The sequence below is a fragment of the Nelumbo nucifera genome, chromosome 5, assembly GCF_055504915.1.
Source record: "Nelumbo nucifera cultivar China Antique chromosome 5, China Antique-T2T, whole genome shotgun sequence".
Lineage (NCBI taxonomy): Eukaryota > Viridiplantae > Streptophyta > Magnoliopsida > Proteales > Nelumbonaceae > Nelumbo > Nelumbo nucifera.
In genome coordinates, this window is record NC_142653.1 from 85,115,709 (window position 1) to 85,135,794 (window position 20,086).

At 44.6% G+C, this 20,086-nt stretch overlaps 1 protein-coding gene across 3 annotated transcripts in view; it reads right to left on the minus strand.

The window, feature by feature from the left end:
* LOC104612935 (retinal-binding protein) overlaps nucleotides 1-20,086 on the minus strand; it is a 152,800-nt gene that overhangs the window by 51,846 nt on the left and 80,868 nt on the right. For all 3 annotated transcript variants that reach the window (XM_010280593.3, XM_088887375.1, XM_088887374.1), the window contains exons 7-8: nucleotides 1,399-1,515; nucleotides 1,167-1,247 (exon numbers count right to left, since the gene is read on the minus strand). In XM_010280593.3, the coding sequence (XP_010278895.1) occupies nucleotides 1,167-1,247; nucleotides 1,399-1,515 (198 nt within the window). The remainder of the gene's footprint in view (nucleotides 1-1,166; nucleotides 1,248-1,398; nucleotides 1,516-20,086) is intronic.

Sequence of the window (20,086 nt, forward strand, 5' to 3'; positions counted from 1 at the left end):
CAGTTTCCCACCTCTTCATCCATTTTGTACTCTGCCATGTTAACACCTTTACTTACTGCTTCTGGGTCCAAAGCTGAGGTCTCCTTAGGACTATTGTCTTCCCCTGTGAATAGAATGCCAGTGTTTAGAGAATCATCAACCCTCTCAAGTTGTTCTTCCTCCTCCCCTACATTGTCTATAACTTTAGTTTCTTAGCTTTGTTTAATGATTTGGAACAAGATAACAATTTAAAAAGGTATGCCCACCCTTCCTTTATCATTTTATAAAATATCGTTCTATATTTTTTCATATTTTGCAATGTTTCCACCATGTCTATAATTTTTACAATATTGCCTCCATTATTCCCTCCATTTTTGACATGTTTCCTATATTTTGGGTGACTGACATTTCCACTGACACCAACTTTTAAACCATAACTGAAATTATTTTATTAATTAATGAGACAATACAAGTGTTATGTACAGGGGTTATGCCAAAGATCACACATTTTTAACCATGTTCCTTTCTCTTTTAAATCTACATTATCATCCATTTCCCCAATAGGTTATTCCCCATTACAGATGCATTCCATTGAACCAATGTTTAGCCAAAATATCTGATACAATTAGATGATATCTGAACCTGGGTGAAGGTAGCTCCTAAAACTCCAGCTAGCTGCCTGATTTAGAACTGTAATTTATCATTATAGCATCAAAATATACCTCCTACACCTGACTGGGGATTCCCATGCTACAGCTATCAAATTTCAACTTAATTTATGCTGGAAGGGACCATACAGTTGAAATCAAACTGTTGGCTAAAGATGAAGATGATGAAGACATGATGTGTTTCCAGGTTCATAACATATACACCAAGAAATGCCCAGAAAGAAGTAAGGTTTTTGCCCAATGAATTGCCTTCCTTCTCTTTGTATATCATCTTATCTTTATCTTAATAAAATTCTCTTGATCTGTTTGGTACCAATAAAAGAATCTTGATATCAGATATAGAGAAAAATGCATTCATATTTCCACTTCTATCCAAAAAAGAACTACAGAAACACAAGGATTCATGAGGTGTATAACATAACAGAAACACAAATAGGCTGGAAAAAACATATATTGTAAAAGCAGAAAAGCTCTCCAAGCATCAAACAACAATAATATGATAACAAGTGCATAGAATACCCAATAAATTTAATAAATCTCTCCAACTCAGAGGCATATAGATTTACGGCTTCTTCCAAGATAGCAACTTGATTTTTTTGCCTGGCCAACAAAAGATGAATTATAGAAGAATTAAAACAAGAAAAAGACAAAACAACCTGGAAATGCAAGATCTAAAATTCTTTTTTATATTTTATGGCTGTTCTGCCATTGGACTGTCACATGATTAAACACATAGTGCAATATATCTCACAATTTTTTAGCCTCAAACCGCCCCCAAGATAGAAGAAGAAACAGTCGAATAGAAAGCACCATTGTTGTAAGGCAGTATAAAGATGGTCCATAACGTTGTCGCTGCTCTTCCATAGGTCTACACATACAAAGGGTTCAATATAAGATTCCCACATGTTGTGGTGTTATACTAAAGACAAGCTTGGATGAAACAATTTAAAATATAGACATATAGTGATACCCCTTTTTAAGGAAACAGATCCCCATTCTCTTCCACAATGAAAATTGACATTATTAAAAAATCAGACATCAGAGATTGTCAAGCTGCCAAAAGGGAAAGAACCATATGGACAATGGGTTTTTGCAGTGAAGTACAAGTCAAATAGCTCTACTAAGAGATACAAGGCTAGGTTTATTGCAAAAAGGTTACACTCAGGCAAATAGAATGGTCTATTAAAAAACAGATGCACCAACTTCCAAGTTGAATTCAGTCAGGGTGTTATCTCTCATGTTGATAGTTATCACAGCCTGTATTTCAGCTTGATATAAAAAATGAGTTCCTAATGGAAATTTTCATGACTAAGCCTACATGTTGCTGCTCGGTTTTTATAATTCCACTAAAAGAGGGAAACTATGCAGCTTGAGGAATCTACTTATTGACCTAAACAATCTCGGTATGATCACTTTAAGGAGTTATGCAATCTATAAGGTTAGGGTTTCACCAATCATAGTATGTGAAGAAATAGTTGGTTAGCCACGAGTATGGGGTTCCATACCCACACTCAGGCTCTAGTGTGTGTGGTTTCATACCCACACCTAGTTGTTTCTAATTTCTTTTAAGTTGAGCCGGTTGGCCTTATTGTTTCTAATTTTTGTTTATTTCCTATTCTTGTAAGGAACCTAAAGCTATAAATAAAGAAGTGTATGGGGTGGCAGATCATTAACCACCAAACCCCTTCTTTCTTTTCTCCTCTCTTCACTCTTCTTCTTCTCTCTCTCTCTCTCTCTCTCTCTCTCTCTCTCTCTTTTTCTTCTCTTCGAACCTGTATTACTTCTCTAATACAGTAAACAGTTCTTCTTCTTTCAAGTTGGTATCAGAGCCTTCGATCTAGGGTTTCTCATGTGGATTTAATTCAGCCGACCACATGAGAATTGTTTAGGGCTGAAAGTTTAGAAAGATCCTTACTCCGGCTGATTCTTGGAGGTTGCAAGAAGGCTTTAGCAGCTGTCCTAAGATTGGAGAGAGCTTCTTGTAATCAGGAAGAATCAGGCAGGAATTGAGTGATCAAAATCGATTCTTGATCAAGATTGGAGGTGCCGATTAGTTTTTTTCATAGTTCTTTGATCAAGATTCAAGGTGCTAACAGTAATCGATTGATCAAGTTTGAAGACTGAAGGTAGCAATCAGTTTTTTGGGCATTTTTCTTCATAAAGTACCTTTTCTTGAGATTGATACTCAAAAGGACTTTGTTATTCATTCAAAGAGGTATAGATAGAAAATCTCAGGACTGATATCAATCAGTCCAAGACTAATATCAATCCTAGGACAATAGTTGATTGTTGTCTAACTGCAAAATCATTGTCCTAGGTTGGCTGTTATCAGCCTTGAAATACAATTTTTCTTGTCACAGTAGTTTAAAGCCTCTTCTTAACTTAGAATGGAGTACAAGAACCAAGGGGAAGGTGCTTTTGGGACTGGTGGTTCAGGTAACATGACTGAAAACACCTTTCAAATTACAACTGTTAAGTTTGATGGATCAAACTACTTGGAATGGGTCCAATCAGCCATGACGGCTATTGGGGGTAGAGGAAAATTGAACTTCTTGCTAGGGGATGTGAAGGAACCCTCCAAGGAGGACCCTACTTATGCTAGGTGGGTCCAAGAGAATTTTTTGGTGATGACATGGCTGTGCAATTCTATGCAACCACACATCAGCCGAAACTACTTGTGGGCCAAAACAGCTAACGAAATATGGGATGTTATGAAGGAAACCTACTCTCAACCCCTTAATGTTGCTAGGGCTTATGAGCTAAACTGTGAGGTTAAAACTCTGAGGCAAGGAGAGAAGCAGGTCTCTGTTTACTTTTCAACTTTAAAATCCCTGTGGCATGAAATTGACCAACTTTAAACAATTGAGTGGGAGAGTCAGAAAGATGCACAAACATATAGAAAGCAGGTTGAAAATAACAGAGATTTTGAGTTCCTAGCTGGTTTGAATTCTGAATATGACATTGTGAGACAACAGTTGTTGACAAGAGATAGTGACTTTATTACAAGCCTATTCCCTAGTGCATAGTGAAGAAACTAGGAGAAAGGTTATGTTACAGCAACAGTCCTCCGAATCAGCCTTGGTAGCAGTTAGACCCAAATCTGGGGGGCATAAGGAGAAGAAGGAAGCTAAGAAGGACTTAGTATGTGAACACTGCAAGAAACCTCAACATACTAAGGACACTTGTTGGAAGTTGCACCCTCATCTAGTTCCAACAAAGCTCAGAAATAAGAAAGGGAATGCTAATATGGCTGTCAACACTGATAGTACAACTTCATCAGGCACAAAAGGCACTCCTCTAGATACCCTATCTATAGTTCGAGCTGCTCTGACTCAGCTAGAAAATGAATTTAGTAATTCAGCTTAGCCTACATCAGCTCAATAGTCTACTTCAGCCCTTGCTCATACAGGTACAAGAGCTACTGCTTGCCATGCTTCTGTCCCAGGTAATACTAGACCTTCCTGGGTAATAGATTCAGGTGCTTCAGATCATATGACCATCTACTCTATTTAGCACCTATTGTTTATCCTCTGGGAGAGACAGTTTCTATTGCGAATGGCTCTCTTGTACCAATTTCTGGCAAGGGAGACATCAGAATATCAGATACCGTCACCTTATCCTCAGTTTTGCATGTTCCCAAGCTTAGTGCTAACTTACTTTAAGTTAGTAGTATTACTAAAAATCAAAACTGTCCGGTACCCTTTTTTCCTGATCAGTGTATTTTTTAGGATCTGGAAACGAAGAAGGTGATTGGGATTGGCTGTGAGATGAATGGAGTCTACCTACTGGAACATTCACAGAGGGAGCAAAGTGAAGCAGGGAAATTGTTTGTTTCTTAGTCTTGTAGTAAGATTATGCTTTGGCACAACCGCTTAGGTCATTTATCTTTTGGGTCTTTAAAGAGTCTTTTTCCAAACTTGTTTGAGTCAGTAGAAGTGTCTGGGTTAAAATGTGAAAGTTGTGAACTTGCAAAACATAGTAGATCATCTTATCCTTTAAGTAATAAAAGAAGCAACCTTCCTTTTGAGATTGAGCATACCGATGTTTGGGGGCCCTACCATACTCCCACCATGGGGGGTATAGATATTTCTTACTATTTGTTGATGACTATACCCATTTTTCATGGGTCTATCTTATGCACTCTCGAGATGAGGTCCCCTCTCTGACCCAAGCTTTCCATTAGATGATCCTAACTCAAGTTGAAACCAAGATCAAGATTCTTAGGTCTGATAATGCCAAGGAATACTTTGCAAAACCCTTGGCATCTATCTCCTTGATCATGGGATCATTCATCAGAGCACTTGTCCTCACACACCTTAGCAAAACGGGGTTGCTGAGAGAAAAAACGGGCATATTTTAGAGGTAGCCAGAAGCATCATGCTCAACTCCAATGTTCCCATACACTTCTGGGGAGATGCAATCTGCACAACCATATACCTCATTAACAGGGTTCCTTCACGGGTCCTAAACATGCAAACCCCGTTCAGTCTTTTATATCTAGATAAGGACCTATTCACTATTCCCCTCAAAACTTTTGGCTGTACTTGTTTAGTTCAAATCCTTGGACCTCATCGCTCCAAGTTTGATCCCAAAGCCACTAAGTGTATTTTCCTTGGGTATGCACAAAATCAAAAGGGATATTGCTGTTATGAGCTAGTTTCAGGGAAGCGCTTTGTGTCCATGGATGTCACCTTCTTTGAGGATATGCCCTACTATCATAAGGCTTCTCCTCAGGGAGAGAATAGCGAGGAAGGGATTTCAGTTTCAACTCCAAGAGTTCCTTTACCTGTCCCGGTTACTAAGGGAGGGAGTTGCGAAGAAGGTTGTCAAAAATGTAGGGAGTTGAGAGTGTATCACAAAAAGTGGTGGAGGCAGGTTGATTCTCGTACTCAACAACAATCCAGGCCAGTTCCAACATCTTCTATAGCAAAAGATCTAGACGCTACTACTGCTCCTTCTGTTGATTCCACTGTTACAGATGTTCAGCCTTCACCGATAGATGACCTTGATCTTCCAATTGCTATTCGTAAAGGGAAGCGCTGTTGCACCTCATCCACTGCACATTGCATCTCCAAGTTCCTTTCCTATAATTGTCTCTCAGAATCCTACAGATCTTACTTGGCATTCATTTCTGCTATTCCTATACCCAAAAAAGTGCAAGAAGCTCTTTTGATACCTGAATGGAAGGAAGCAATGCAAGTAGAGATGGATGCTCTTGTCAAGAACAACACATGGGAACTAGTTAACCAGCCTGAAGGGAAGAAACTTGTTGTATATAGATGGGTGTTTACTGTGAAATATAATGCTGATGGTACCGTAGAGAGGTAATAAGGCCAGATAAGTTGCAAAGGGATTCACACAAACTTATGGCATAGCCTATACAGAAACCTTTGCACCTGTTGCAAAAATGAACTGTAATCTAAAGAGCTAAACTCGAAGTAGCAAGGAAGAGAAGAGAACCACAGAACTGAAGAGAATGTCGAACTGTACTAGCCAGTCGACCAGTCCTTTATTTATAGATGAATATAGTACAAGGTACAAGAAATTACTGGGATGCCCCTGATTAGTGATGGGACACCCAGATGACTTAAATCATTAAACATGATTAGGCCCATTAACACAAGCCCAATTACAAGATAAGTTAAACATAAGAATGGGCTAATAAGAACTCTTATCAGCCGAACATCACTCTAACATTCTAACACTCCCCCTCAAGCTAAGCATGGATATCAATCATGTTTAGCTTGCCAAGTATGTCCCTGAACTTCGTTGATGCCAGCCCTTTAGTTAATACATCTGCAATCTGCATCTCTGATGGAGTATAAGGCACACAGAGTTCTCTTGAAATAATTCTCTCTCTGACAAAGTGTCGATCAATTTCAATATGTTTTGTCCTGTCATGCTGCACAGGATTGTTGGCAATGTTGATAGCAGCTTTATTATCACAATACAGCTTGAGAGGACCCTCAGTCTTGATACCAAGCTCATTAAGGAGAGTCCTAAGCCATAAGAGTTCAGCAACCCCGTGTGCCATAGCCCGGTATTCTGCTTCTGCACTTGATCTAGCCACAACATTCTGCTTCTTACTGCGCCATGTGACTAGGTTTCCTCCCAAGAATGTACAATAACCTGAGGTTGATTTTCTGTCTCCAACAGATCCAACCCAATCAGCATCAGTGTAGGCTTCAATTTCAAGTCTGCTGTTTTTTCTGAATAGAATTCCTTTCCCTGGGCAAGTCTTCAAGTATCTGAGGATTCTTTCCACTGCTCTCATATGAGGGGTCTTTGGTGAGTGCATGAATTGACTGACAACATGCACTGCATAGGCAATGTCTGGCCGAGTAAGGGATAAGTATATCAGTTTTCCTACCAACTTTTGGTACCTTTCCTTATCACAGTATTCCTCACCCATTGATTCTTGTAATCCATGGCTTGGTTCTATTGGAGTGTCTGCTGGCCTGCACTCCATCATGCCTGTTTCCTCTAGGAGATCTAGCACATACTTTCTTTGACATATGTAGATTCCTTCTCTTGATCTAGCAACTTCAATTCCAAGAAAGTATCTCAGATTTCCCAGGTCTTTGATCTCAAATTCTGAAGCTAAGAACTCCTTCAGCCTCTTCATCTCTTTCACATCATTTCCAGTAATCACCATATCATCCACATACACAATGAGTGCTGTAAGTTTGTCATCCTGTCTCCTTGTAAACAATGTATGATCTGCACTGCTCTGAGTGTACCCTACTTTCTTCATGGCCAAACAAAGTCTCTCAAACCATGCCCGGGGAGATTGCTTCAAACCATATAATGCTTTCCTTAGTTTACATACCTTCTTTCCAACATCATATCCAGGTGGGGGTTCCGTGAATACCTCTTCATGAAGATCACCATTTAGGAAGGCATTCTTCACATCCAGCTGATGAAGTTCCCAAGAGAATTTTGCTGCTAGTGACAGTAGAACCCTGATTGTGTTGAGCTTTGCTACTGGGGTAAAGGTTTCCTTGTAGTCAATTCCTTCCTTTTGTGTAAATCCCTTTGCCACAAGTCTGGCCTTGTACCTCTCAATTGACCCATCTTCCCTGTGCTTTACTGTGAATACCCACTTGCACCCAACAGTGCCTTTCCCCTCTGGCAGGTCCACCAATTCCCATGTCCTTGCTTTCATTAGGGCTTTCATCTCCTCATTCATGGCTTCTTTCCACCTTGGATCAGATGCCGCCTCTGAATACCTGGAAGGAACACATAAGAGGAAAGAGCAGACACAAAGGAATGATAGGTAGGGGATAAGTGTGAGTAAGAAACATAATCGGCTATGGGATGCCGAGTGGTACAAGAATGAACAGGCTTACGGAGAGCAATAGGAAGATCCAAATCTGAATTGAGTGAGTCAGAATTACCTTGGATTGCAGAGACAGATTGATCTGAGTTCAACTGGTTGCAATCATGAGGTTGAGGGGCCTTCTTCCTTTTACTGTATGTAAGTATCTCTTTCTCTTGTTTACTGGAACCTTCAGAAGCATCAGCCGAATCTGGAGAAGCAACTGGCACAGTGGAAGTCTCACTAGGTTGACCCAGAATGTTACAGCTAGTAGTAGTGGAAGGTGATGAAATGGGAACAAAAAAGAAGGGAGAATGAGAATCCTCTTCCAACCCACTACTCTCCCCCTGAAGAGGATTCTGAGAAGACTCGAAATAGGGTTGAGACTCAAAAAAGACTATATCCCTGGTGACATATTTTTTCTTAGAGACAGGATCATAACACTTATACCCCTTCTGCGTAGGAGAGTACCCCAAAAATATTCCCTTTGTAGCCTTAGGATCCAGTTTGGTTTCCTTTGGATCCTTCACATGTATGAAGCATGTACAGCCAAAAACCCGCAGGGGAAGAGGAAATTCTGGAAGAGTGGGACACAAAACGGAGAAAGGGGTCTTCATACCTAGTACCTTAGATGGCATCCGATTTATCAGGTATGATGTAGTGAGAACAACTTGAGACCAATATTGCTTGGGCACATTGTGCTGGAAAAGAAGGGCTCGAGCTGTCTCCAATAGATGCCTGTTCTTGCGCTCAGCGACCCCATTTTGCTGAGGGGTGTAAGCACATGATGATTGGTGTAATATGCCTGCATCTTCCATGAATGAGTTCAGGGATCTTTCAAAGTATTCAGCTGCATTGTCTGAACGGAATTGCTTGATCTTTTTATTTGTGTTTCAACCATCTTGCAAAACATCATAGTTATCCGGGGAACTTCTTCACGTCCTTTCAACAGATAAATCCAAGTGCACCGAGAATAATGGTCAATAAAACTGATAAAGTAACGAAAGCCATCAATGGAAACAATGGGTGAAGGACCCCAAACTTCGGAATGAACCAAATCAAAAGGGGCTTGAATTTCATTACTAGAAATTGGATACATTGATCTACATTGTTTTGACATTTGACACACATCACAAATTAAACTCTGACTCGGAATGCCCTTACATAATTCGGGAAACAACATTGCTAAGGAAGAAAAGGACAAATGACCTAGCCTAGCATGCCACAAGTGCAGTCTAGCTATTGACTCCACACTTTCCGGACTAGTAGTAGAAGCTTGTAGAGAATAAGGAGGACATATGTGTCATATGGTCAGTGGCTCCGGAATCAATCACCCAAGAGGTAGAATTAATGGAACTAGATGCACTAAATGAAGAGGCTGTACCTGATTTGGCAAGAGAGGTGGAAGCTAAAGAAATGTTCTTCAGACGGGCTAATGCCCGGCTGAGAACCTCTACCTCACTAGCTGTGAAGCCCAAAGTACTTGGTCCAGAGGAGTCGGCAGCCTGCCTTGCGGTGGAAGATGACACTGTCCGAATACTCTGTGAGTTGTCACTACTGTTGTTGGTGGCAAGATTCCCACTTGCTGTGTGGCCCTTATGTTGCCTTTTGTCCTTTCTTAGAGCAGCTGGCTTCATATGAGGGTACAAGACCCAACATTTCTCCTTTGTGTGTTTCTCACCACCACAAGGTGTACACTTGAGGGACTTCTTGTCTGAAAATCTATTCCCCTTAGTGGAGACTAAGGCTGAATGTTCTCCAGGTAGTTCTGTTGACTGTGTCTGGGAGTCAACTTGCATCTCCTTTCTCCTTCTTCATTCCTCACCAGGTAGTAGACATGGTGAAGCTCAGGTAATTCATCTCTCCCTAGAATCTGTGACCTTATACCTTCATATACAGGGTCAAGACCCGCCAGAAACTTGAAGGCTCTGCCCTCCTCAATCTGCTTATCATGCCTCCCCTTATCATTAGCATTTTCCCAATCCAAAATCAAATGGTAGTCAAGCTCTTCCCAGAGGCCTTCCAGTGTTGCAAAGTAGGTTGCCACGGACATGTCTCCTTGCCTTAGGGCTGCAATGTCTTGGTTCAGCCTATAGATTCTAGCATTGTTCTTTTTCTGGCCATATGTCTTAGATACTTTCTCCCAAATTTTAGCAGCTGTGGGGAAGTGATGAACAGTTCTGGCCACCCTAGGAGTCATAGAGGCCAGCAACCAAGACATGACTGTGGCATTTTCCTTGCGCCACACGGTGTATTCAGGAGTGCCAATTTCTGGTTGTTTCTTGTCTCCATCCAAATAGCCTGTGAGCTCACGAGAGGTAATGAACAGCATTGCTGAGACAGACCACTCTCTGAAGTTATACTCATCTAGCAGCACACTTGTAATCTGCAAGCTGTGCAGATTAGGGTTTTCCAGGTTTGAGGACCTTGTAACAGGTCTGTTATCTCTAGAGGAAACTTCACCGGATAGTGAGGACATCCTGACTTCAGTCCAAGAGTTGTTCACAGTGCTGTAGGTGGTTCTATTTAGGACTGGCCGAAGTGGTCACAGTGTTCACAATGCTGGTAGAAGTGTTCACAGTTCGGGTACTGTGCAGTGCTGTTTAGGACTGTCCCAGTAGCAAGTAAGGGGCTGTAACTGAACCAGTTCACAGTGCTAGTAACTGAAGTTACTTCAGTTAGGGCTTGTTCTGCGACCTGAAGTAACTGTGCAGTGCAGTAACTGAAGTTCACAAAGTAGGACTGATAACCGACCTGAAGAAAATCTGTAACCGAAGTTACCACAGTTCTGCCCAAGTCTTGCTGGGGCACGAAGCTGCAACTGTAGAGAACGCTAAGTCTTTACCACTTGTTCTGCGCAAGTCTTGCTGGAGCTGTAGAGGAAGCTCTCCCCCTTTCGGCTAGTGCTAGGACTGCTGAAATCAGTCCTCAACTAGGTCTGTCCTATACAGACCTCTCTTAGTAGCCCAATAGCTACTATTTGCTGGAGATAATCTAGTAGGACATCTACTTCTGGGTCTTACTTCCCTTGAGTCCTACAACCAAGAGAAGCCCTAGGTTCGAACTTGCTTTACTCTCTTACACTCCTAGGTCTTCACTGCAGCAACCCAGAAAAGGATGAGGCCTTCAGATTTAGATAGCTTGACATTCAGCTCTAGGGGGGTATCAACATGTTTCTCATCAGTGATTCCAGCTAGTTTGACGAGGTCAAAGGCGCATTTTTGTTGACAAATAAAATACCCTCAACTGCTACGATGAACCTCCAAACCCAAGAAGTAAGTGAGAGGACCCAGGTCCTTCATGTGAAATGAGTTGTGAAGTAAGGACTTCAACTCACAAATGTTGTCATGGTCATCCCCCGTTAGGAGCATGTCATCAACATATAATAGAAGAATAGTAATACCTTGGGGTCTTCTCTTAACAAAGAGAGAGTAGTTAGAGGAACTCTGATTATACCCAGTTGCAACAACAACATCCCGGAAGCGCTCAAACCAAGCCCTAGGTGCTTGCTTCAGGCCATATAAATGTTAAACAGTGTATGCCCTTACCTCCAATCAGAATGATGTACATTATGACATTTAATGTAAATGAATAAAGTACATATTTGATTCATGTTATTATGGTGTATTTCTGTGTAATACCCTTAAACTGGATACTTATGAGACTCGTGTTAGTTTAGAATCTTCACAGCCGTTGGATAGATCTGGAGAGATTTATCTTGCCAAGGCTAACATTGATGTACCGCCAAGTTGGTTGGGGTGGCTTGTCTCAGTTGCCAGGGTGAGACCTGAGGTACATGTAGTGTGGGTTTTCTTGAAACCCTGAACCGGACCAAAATTCCAGTATTGCCCTAGACCTTGGAGATAGATGGGCAAAACTGGAATGTTACACTTGACCCCTAAACTCGATTATGATACTACACTAGGTGTCGGATTGGGTTGTCTTTGATATGCCAATCAGTGAGATCCTTAAGGGGTGTCAAAACCTGGGTATGTTGGGACAGTCATTGAATTCATCTGAGTGGGTGATCATAGTGACAGGATCAGCCCCTTTGTCGGACAAAGTGAATGATCGGGGATGCACTCTCTCTAATGGAAACCAAAACTGCCAGCAGTCGATTTCAATCGTTGAAATTTGTTTTGCAAAATATATTTATATAGAGATATACATATATATATATATTATGATTTCAAAATGTTTGCAAAATGTTTTAATTCCCAGGATCCATGTGAGTAAAGAGTGCAGCACTGTACCTTGCAGCCGAGGGAGAGGTCCTCTCTTGTCGGACAATGTTTGATCATTATGGGCTGAGAGGTTAAGTGTAAGACCATTGAGGGTAATACCTGATGGGCTAATCTTGCATCTGCCTACAGTCCTTGGGTTTTTATAAGGTGGCTTGACCCAGGGACCATTTAGTGTAAATGTTGGGCTCATTAAGAGCCCATGGTGATGGACTCAGGGGTTTACTGTCTCCTACAGTGAATTCGGCCAGGCCTTGTAACAGAGGCTGGGCTGAACCCATGTGGCTGATTTGTAGATCAATGTTTGGGTCCCACGCAATACAAGGATATCCAACTGGGCAGCAGTTTGGAGGGTGAGTGAGTAGATGGACTTAATGGGCCTAAAGCCCAATTCGAACTGGCTTAATGAGATTAACTAAAAAGGAGCGGTTCTGGAATTTAGATCAGTAGATAGGATAAGGGATTATCCCTATCCACTCAGAGAGTCTAGATCCAAACAGAGATTTGGATCAGGAAACTCCTAATTAGATTAGGAGGGTTGATCTTTATCTGCAGATAAGATAAGGGATTATCCTTATCTCTTAAAGAGAGCCCAGATCCAAATACAAGATTTGGATTAAGAAACTCCTAATGGGATTAGGAGAACCTCTCTTTAAGGCTATAAATAGGAGAGCGGGGCGAACCCTCAAAACAGAACAGAAATCTGTTAGATTGCTAAATTCCAGAGAAAGAGACAACACAGTTTGACTGCATTGTCTCCTTCTCCCTGCTCTTGCCGCCATACCAGTTCGATCTCCACCTGTGAGAGCGATCAAGAAGTGTTCTTGATATTACCTTTTGGCAGAAAAAGGTAATCTGAAGTCGTGCTCACTAGCCCTCTATCAGATTCTTCCTGAAGAATCAGGTTCTTGCTGAAGAGCCACCCTGCTGATTTTGCTTCATCCTGCACCGTGTCATTTTCGGTGGAAGCAATCTTTGGATATTTCCTTGGGCGTGAACACCTTCATTGGAGGTTATTGTTACTTCGTATCAGGTATAACCCTCCACTCCCCTTTTTGGTTTCAGATCTGGTCTGGTTTAGGTTCAAGATTGATCATTGAAAATGCAGTTTTCTAAAATAGGGAATGTGATTCCCACATGGGAGAGAGAAATTTTTGACATTTCGCCCAACCTACCTATAGGGTTCGACCATCCATATGATGGATCTCTCATCCCTTCAATAAATACTTCTTTAGGCGATAGACACGTGAAGGATCACTGCAATATCCAGGCGGAGGTTGCATGTCGACTGTCTCCTTTAATTCGCTATGAAGAAATGCATTCTTCACATCTAATCGATAAATAGTCCAGGAATAAACAATATAAATGGCCATAAGAGTCCAAACTGTGGTGATCTTAGCAACCGGGGCAAATGTTTCTTTATAATCAATCCCATATTCCTGACTATATCTTTGGGCAACTAACCGAGCCTTATATTGATCAAGAGAGCCATCTGATTTCAGTTTGATCGTATAGACCCAACGACTTCCAACAATAGAAGCATCTGGAGGAGTTGGCACAAGATCCCAAGTGTCATTCTCATGGAGGGCTTGAATTTCAGTATCCATAGCTTCTTTCCACTGAGAACTTCTAATGGCTTGCTGATAAGATCTAGGGATATCTGTGGAAGAAAGTACATCAGAAAAGGAACTATGGTTTGAAGGAAAACCATAGCGGTCAGGAGGTCGAGAAATACGGGTAGAACGACGAAGTGGAATAACTGAACTACTATCTGAAATAGGAGGATCTTGGGTCAAGGTATCACTTATAGAGGATATCTGAGATGAATGCTATGGACCAGGTGGAAGGGGGTTGTAGGCGCAAGAGTCGGACACGTAACCGCTTGCGGGTGAAGACAAGAAGATCTCTCTCGGTTGAACAAGTAGTAGTGTCATTTGAATCAAAGTCCTGCAAAATAGAAATGGAAGGAGCAGACAATCTAGTAACCCCAACAAAGAAGATATGTTCAAGAAACACAACATTCCAAGAAATCCGAATACAACGAATAGCAGGATCATAACACAAAAATCCTTTATGGTCAGGACTATATCCCACAAAGACACACATAACAGACTGAGCAGTTAATTTAGATCGTTCACAAACAGGAAGATGAACAAAACAAAGACATCCAAAAACATGAAGGCTAGAGAAATCTAGGGGATAACCAAAAAGTTTTTGGAAGGGAGAGGTGTTGCTTAGAACAGTGGGATACAACCAGTTCCAGTTCAGCAACAAGCGGATAACAAGGTACAGGTGGCACTGGTGGATCCACTCTACTGCCTTTGCTCACACAAGTAGTTCACACGTCAATGCAAATTATGTTTCTACTTCAGGTAAGGAGGGACCTCCTTGGATTATAGATTCTGGAGCCTCAGAGCACATGACCCATAGCTGATGGATCCCATGTTCCTATTGCTGGGAAGGGATCTGTCAAGATTAGTGATTCTATTTCTCTACCCTCAGTCCTTCATGTTCCTAGATTGAGCACTAATTTGTTATCTGTTAGTAGTTTTATTAAGAACCTGAACTGCTCAGTAATTTTTTCTCCTGGTCATTGTATTTTGCAGGATCTGGATTCAAAGAGGACGATTGGGAGTGGTCGTGAAGTGAATGGGATCTACCTCCAAGATGTTCTTCCTCCTCATCAGAGTCATCATGTCAACAGGAATAGTGAGTCAGGGTCTGTGGGTCAAATTATGCTTTGGCATAATCGTTTGGGCCATTTACCTTTTTCTTCTTTGAGTCTTTTGTTTCCAAAACTTTTTGAGTCTGTTAGTTTGTCAAGTCTAGAGTGTGAAGGTTGTCAACTTGGAAAGTGATGTAGTGCGATCCGGTCACTCCTAGCTGGCACTCACGTGGCTCCTGGAAGATACTTGAGAAGAAGAAAGTTCCCGGAGGGAGTTACCCGGTGGGAACACTCCGATGATTAAGTTAGTACTTGATAGGAGAAGCAAGGAGAAAGATGAAGGCTAAGAGTGAAGATAGCGCGCGTACCGAAGATGAAGAAGATCCCCCTCCTCCTTGATGCTAAGCTCCTTATAGCAGGAATCTGTTACCTCCTGCCCATTGACCTTTGACAGGGCGGGTATAACCGCCACTTCCAACCTGCCCAGCCGTTATTGGCAGGGCCGAGGTGGCACGTGCGGGGCCGTCACTGCTGGGTACGTGTCTGTCAGGCGCAGGACACCTTCTAAAGGTGGCAGGCACGACGGTGCCTGAAGAGGGACACGGCTGCTGTCACCAGATTTGTCAGGTACGACGGTCGGGCAGGAGATCTTCCTGCCTTCCTTTATGCGGCTCGCCGAGCTGCCACATACCGGGGTGCTTCAGGCAGATAGGTCCCTGCCTCGAAGCACCGAGGTGCTCCCTCCCAGGTGGGGAAAAGCTTGGCGTCCCTTAGGGGAGAGCCCGGGCTCTCCGAGCTAGGCGGGGGACTGACCCACCGAGGTATTAGCCCTCGGCGAGTTGACTGTCTTTGACTTAGCGTTTCCTTCCCGTCGAGTCGAGATCATGCTGCTAGGCTGGACTGTTCACCAAGCCAGGTCATGCGCACGTGTTCTGGGTTCATGGGGTTGAGCCAAATTGTCCTCCATCAATTGGCCCCTACTCCCCGTGCTAGGGATGGGGGCCCCAGTGCGAGGAGTTCACAGTTCGCCAGGCGGATTTGGCTCGGTTACTCACACTACCATGTTAGGCAGTTCAATGGCTAGACCGGTTGGGCATTCGGTTCTTTACGGGAAAAAACCCCCGTCTCGCGCAACTCACGCGCGGACGTCAAGCACTTTATGCTACGCAGACGCCAAAAAATGCGGTAAATTAAATTCGCATTGGGAGTCCCACAGCTGGTTTCTTTGAGGTCCGTTGGATTGATCCAATCTTGATCGTTGGTCATCGGGCCCCACATCTATAAATAGCGGGGTTCTGGCATTCTCTTCGCTGCTAAGTATTTTTCGCCTTGAGCTCGGGTCTTTCAGCTCGTTTTCGCCTATTTCAGGTGAGTCTCTGAGTCATTCCTTTCTTTTTCTCTTTTCTCAGCCCATTCCTTCTTATGTCTAGCGAGAGTAGCTTTTCGGATGAGCCCGGGATGGGCACTTCGAGTCATTGTGACCATTCCCCGGCCCGACCTGCCCGCGAAGCACAGGCAGCTTCGGGTAAGTTGGCGTCCACCTCCCATCGAGGTCGGGTGCCGGACCAGTTCGGTCCCTCTACCCTGACACCGGAGAGGCGTTCAGACCTCGTCCAGCAATTCAACCTTCCTTCTGAGTACAGCTACAGCCTTCCCACCGGTAATTTCCCCTGGGAGCACAGTCCGGATGAGGTCGTGATTTTCAGGGAACAGCTCGTCGGTGGGCTTCGTCTCCCTCTTCACCCCCTTATCCCCGAGGTGTTAGGGCATTTTAATATCACGCTGGATCAGCTCCACCCCAACTCCATTCGGAATTTAGTGGGGACCATTTCCCTCTGCCATGAAAAGCGGTTCTCTTTGGACGCGGACATACTCTGCTCCATACTGCTGATAAAAAAGAGCGCCTCTAGCACTCCCCCCGAGCACGAGCAGGTCTACTACTTATCTCCTCGCTCAGGCTTTAAGCTACTGCATAAGTTCCCAAGCAAGGTCCTGGCTTGGAAGCGGGACTACTTTGTGGTCCGGGCCAGCACAAGGTGGCCCTTCCTTACCAGCTGGAGGGTGGCTACCCAGGTGACCAGCATCGCCCTCAATCAGCAGACGTGGGAGGCCTTCCACTCGTGGGCTCAGGCTGAGCTCGATCATCGGGAATACATCACCGAAGAGAAGCTCGTTCAGGCCGGCTTGAGCTCGGGTAGGTTTATTTCTGTCTTTTGGCGTTTTGCTTTTATTTGCTTGTCGTTTTTGGATTTACTGACGCCAACTTTGTTGTAGGCCCCATGGACGAAGAAGAGAGAATCACGGCTACCAGGCTCCTTAACCAAATGAAGAGGAGGAAGAAGCGGACTGCCAAGAAGGCCGCCAAAAAGGCTTGTGTGGAGTCACCGAGGGCTCCCCCCCGAACCCGATCATTCCCGGGCTCAACAATGCCCCTCTAGTGATAGATCTGGAGGGTGACTTTCCACCCCAAAGACCTGAGGCTGCGAGGGGATTGGAGAACGAGCCAGCCGGGGCTGCTGCTGAGGCTTCGAGCTCTGCTGGGGCGGCCGTTGAGGCTACAGAGGGGTCGGCTCAGCATACTGCAAACGCGGCGGCGTCCAGCTCAGGGACCGAAGAGGAGTCCATCTTGGATCCCGAGGTTAGCCTCGACCGAAGCAAGAGGGGCGTCATCAATGCAGAAGTCGTGAGTTGGGCCGAACTCTCCCCAGGTCAGCTCGGGGGTCGCGCTGCAACCCACATCATGGTGGTAAGTTCATTTTTCGTGAGCAAACACTTTATCTCACCCCCTGCTTTCTCCTTCTTCTCTCTTTTTTTTTACTGACTAGTTTCCTTCTGTTAGGCGAACACTGCCGTGCACGCCTTAACTTTCCAATCTGACAAACACCTGAGGCGCGCTTTGGCTGCTGAGGAGTCATCCCGCGTGGCTCATGCCGAGCTGAAGGCAACACCGAACAAGGTCCATCAATTGGAGAGTGCTGCCGCCGCCCAGAAAGGTCTGAACGACACCTTGGCACTAGAGAGGGAGGAGCTGGCCCGGGAACGAGACAGACTGAAGGCCGAGGTGAACGGGCTCCGAGTTGGTCAGGAAGCTCTAAAGCTCGAGGTGGAAAGCCTCAAAATGGTCCAGAAGGCTTCGCAGCTCGAGATGCAGGCCCTCAATGGAACCAAGGAGGCCCTAGAGTGCGAGGTGGAGTCTCTCAAGGCCGATATCGAGGAGAAGACGGAAATCTTTCACGATGCTCTGGAACAGACCAAGGTTCAGTCCGTCATCGACTACGTCAAGTCCTCGAGGTTCGACAACGTAATGTCAAAGGCCTACCGTAGGGGTTCAAGCTCGGCCGATGGTGGATAAGGCATACCTACCCCAATCTGGATATAAGTGCCTTCACTTCTTTCAACATCACAGATGACATGGCACGCCAGGCCGCCGATGACCCAGACTCTGAAGATGATGGCGGCAACGGGGAGGCTGACACCACCGATCTGACTGATTCTTCTGAGGAAATCCCTGAAGAAACCCCGAGTAAGGCCGATGCCTCCCAAGTAGTCAGGCGCTCCTTGTATTCTGGGCCTGCGAGCTCGATTTCCCTCTCTTTTGTATTGAACGTATTTATGTAGTGAAATTTATGTAATGGAGCTTATAATGAAGAACATTTTTTGCCAAACACTTGCGCAATTTTCTTTTACTTGCCGAAGTGGTTGTCTTACTCTAAACTGTTAAGCTACTAGGCTGATTACCCGGAGTGTGGGTTCCTCAACTATTGTGGTCCCGAACTGTATTCTGACACTTAGTAGGGGTAGCCTTGTGTACACCGAGGTGAGTGACATAGTAGGGTACATGCCCGACCTGTCTACACCCAGGTCAAGTTGGCATCGGTTGTCTCTTACAGGTTTAACTTGTTGCATGCCAGGGCGGGCTATCCGTCACAGGGTTCCTGGCCGAAGTGCATGTGCCTTAGGCATTGCAAGCATTTAGCCTATGCCGATGAGACAACTAGATATTGTATGCTGTCGAGGTCTTTTCATTAGCTCGGCGTTCTAGCCCTTAGGCTGGAGGAGTGGCTCGTGGCCCACTCTCGGAGTCTGCCCATGCCATAGAGGCGACTGGGTCCTATTGTGTCGAGGTCATGTTAGCTCGGTATTCTGGCCCTTAGGCTTCGGGAGTCGCTCATGGCCTACTCAGTTCTTATAGATAGTATTGTCTTAAGTTGACAATATTCCACGCTCGAGGCACTTGTTTCCCTTTGAGGGTCTCGAGTTCGTACGTTCCTTCCCCGAGCACTCGTTTCACTCGGTAAGGACCTTCCCAGTTGGACCCAAGCTTGCCAGCGCCGAGCTTAGGTACCATTACTTTACGAAGGACCAGGTCGCCAACGCGGAGGCTCCGCTTCTTGACCCTGGCATTATAGTACCGAGCTACTCTTTGCTGGTAGGCTACGGTCCTAATGTATGTGAGGTCCCTTCCTTCGTCGAGTAGATCGAGGTTTGTACGTAGCTCATCTTCATTTGTCTGATCACTGTATGCTTCTAGTCGCAGCGTAGGGACTTCGATCTCTGCGGGGATGACTGCTTCAGTTCCGTAGGTGAGGTTGAAGGGTGTTTCTCCCGTGGCGGTCTTCTCCGTGGTCCGATAGGCCCATAGAACGCTGGGTAGCTCATCTGCCCACAACCCTTTAGCTCGGTCCAGCCGCGCCTTCAGTCCGCGGAGGATGGCTCTGTTCGTGACTTCTGCCTGACCGTTTGCTTGAGGGTGTGCGACTGAAGTAAAATTCTATCGGATTCCCATGTCTTGGCACCAGTCTTGGAATTTGATGTCCTCGAATTGCTTGCCGTTGTCAGAAATCAATACCCGAGGTAACCCGAAGCGGCATACGATGTTCTTCCAAAAGATGTTTTGGACGTTTCGGGCTGTGATCGTTACAAGGGGTTCAGTCTGCGGACGTTTCGATGCCCCATTGTGCAAAAGGCCACGGGCTGGTGAGATATTTGAGGTCGGTAGCGGGTTGGTTGTGAATATTGGCGTGCTTCTGGCATTTGTCGCATTTTCTAACGAGCTCAACAGCATCTACCTTCATTGTTGGTCAATAATACCCCTGTCGAAGTGCTTCTGGGCGAGAGCCCTGCCCCCCAAGTGCCCACCGCACAACCCCTCATGAGTGTCGCAGAGTACGAGCTCGGCTTCGGTAGGTCGCAAGCAACGCAGGTAGGGGGGTGT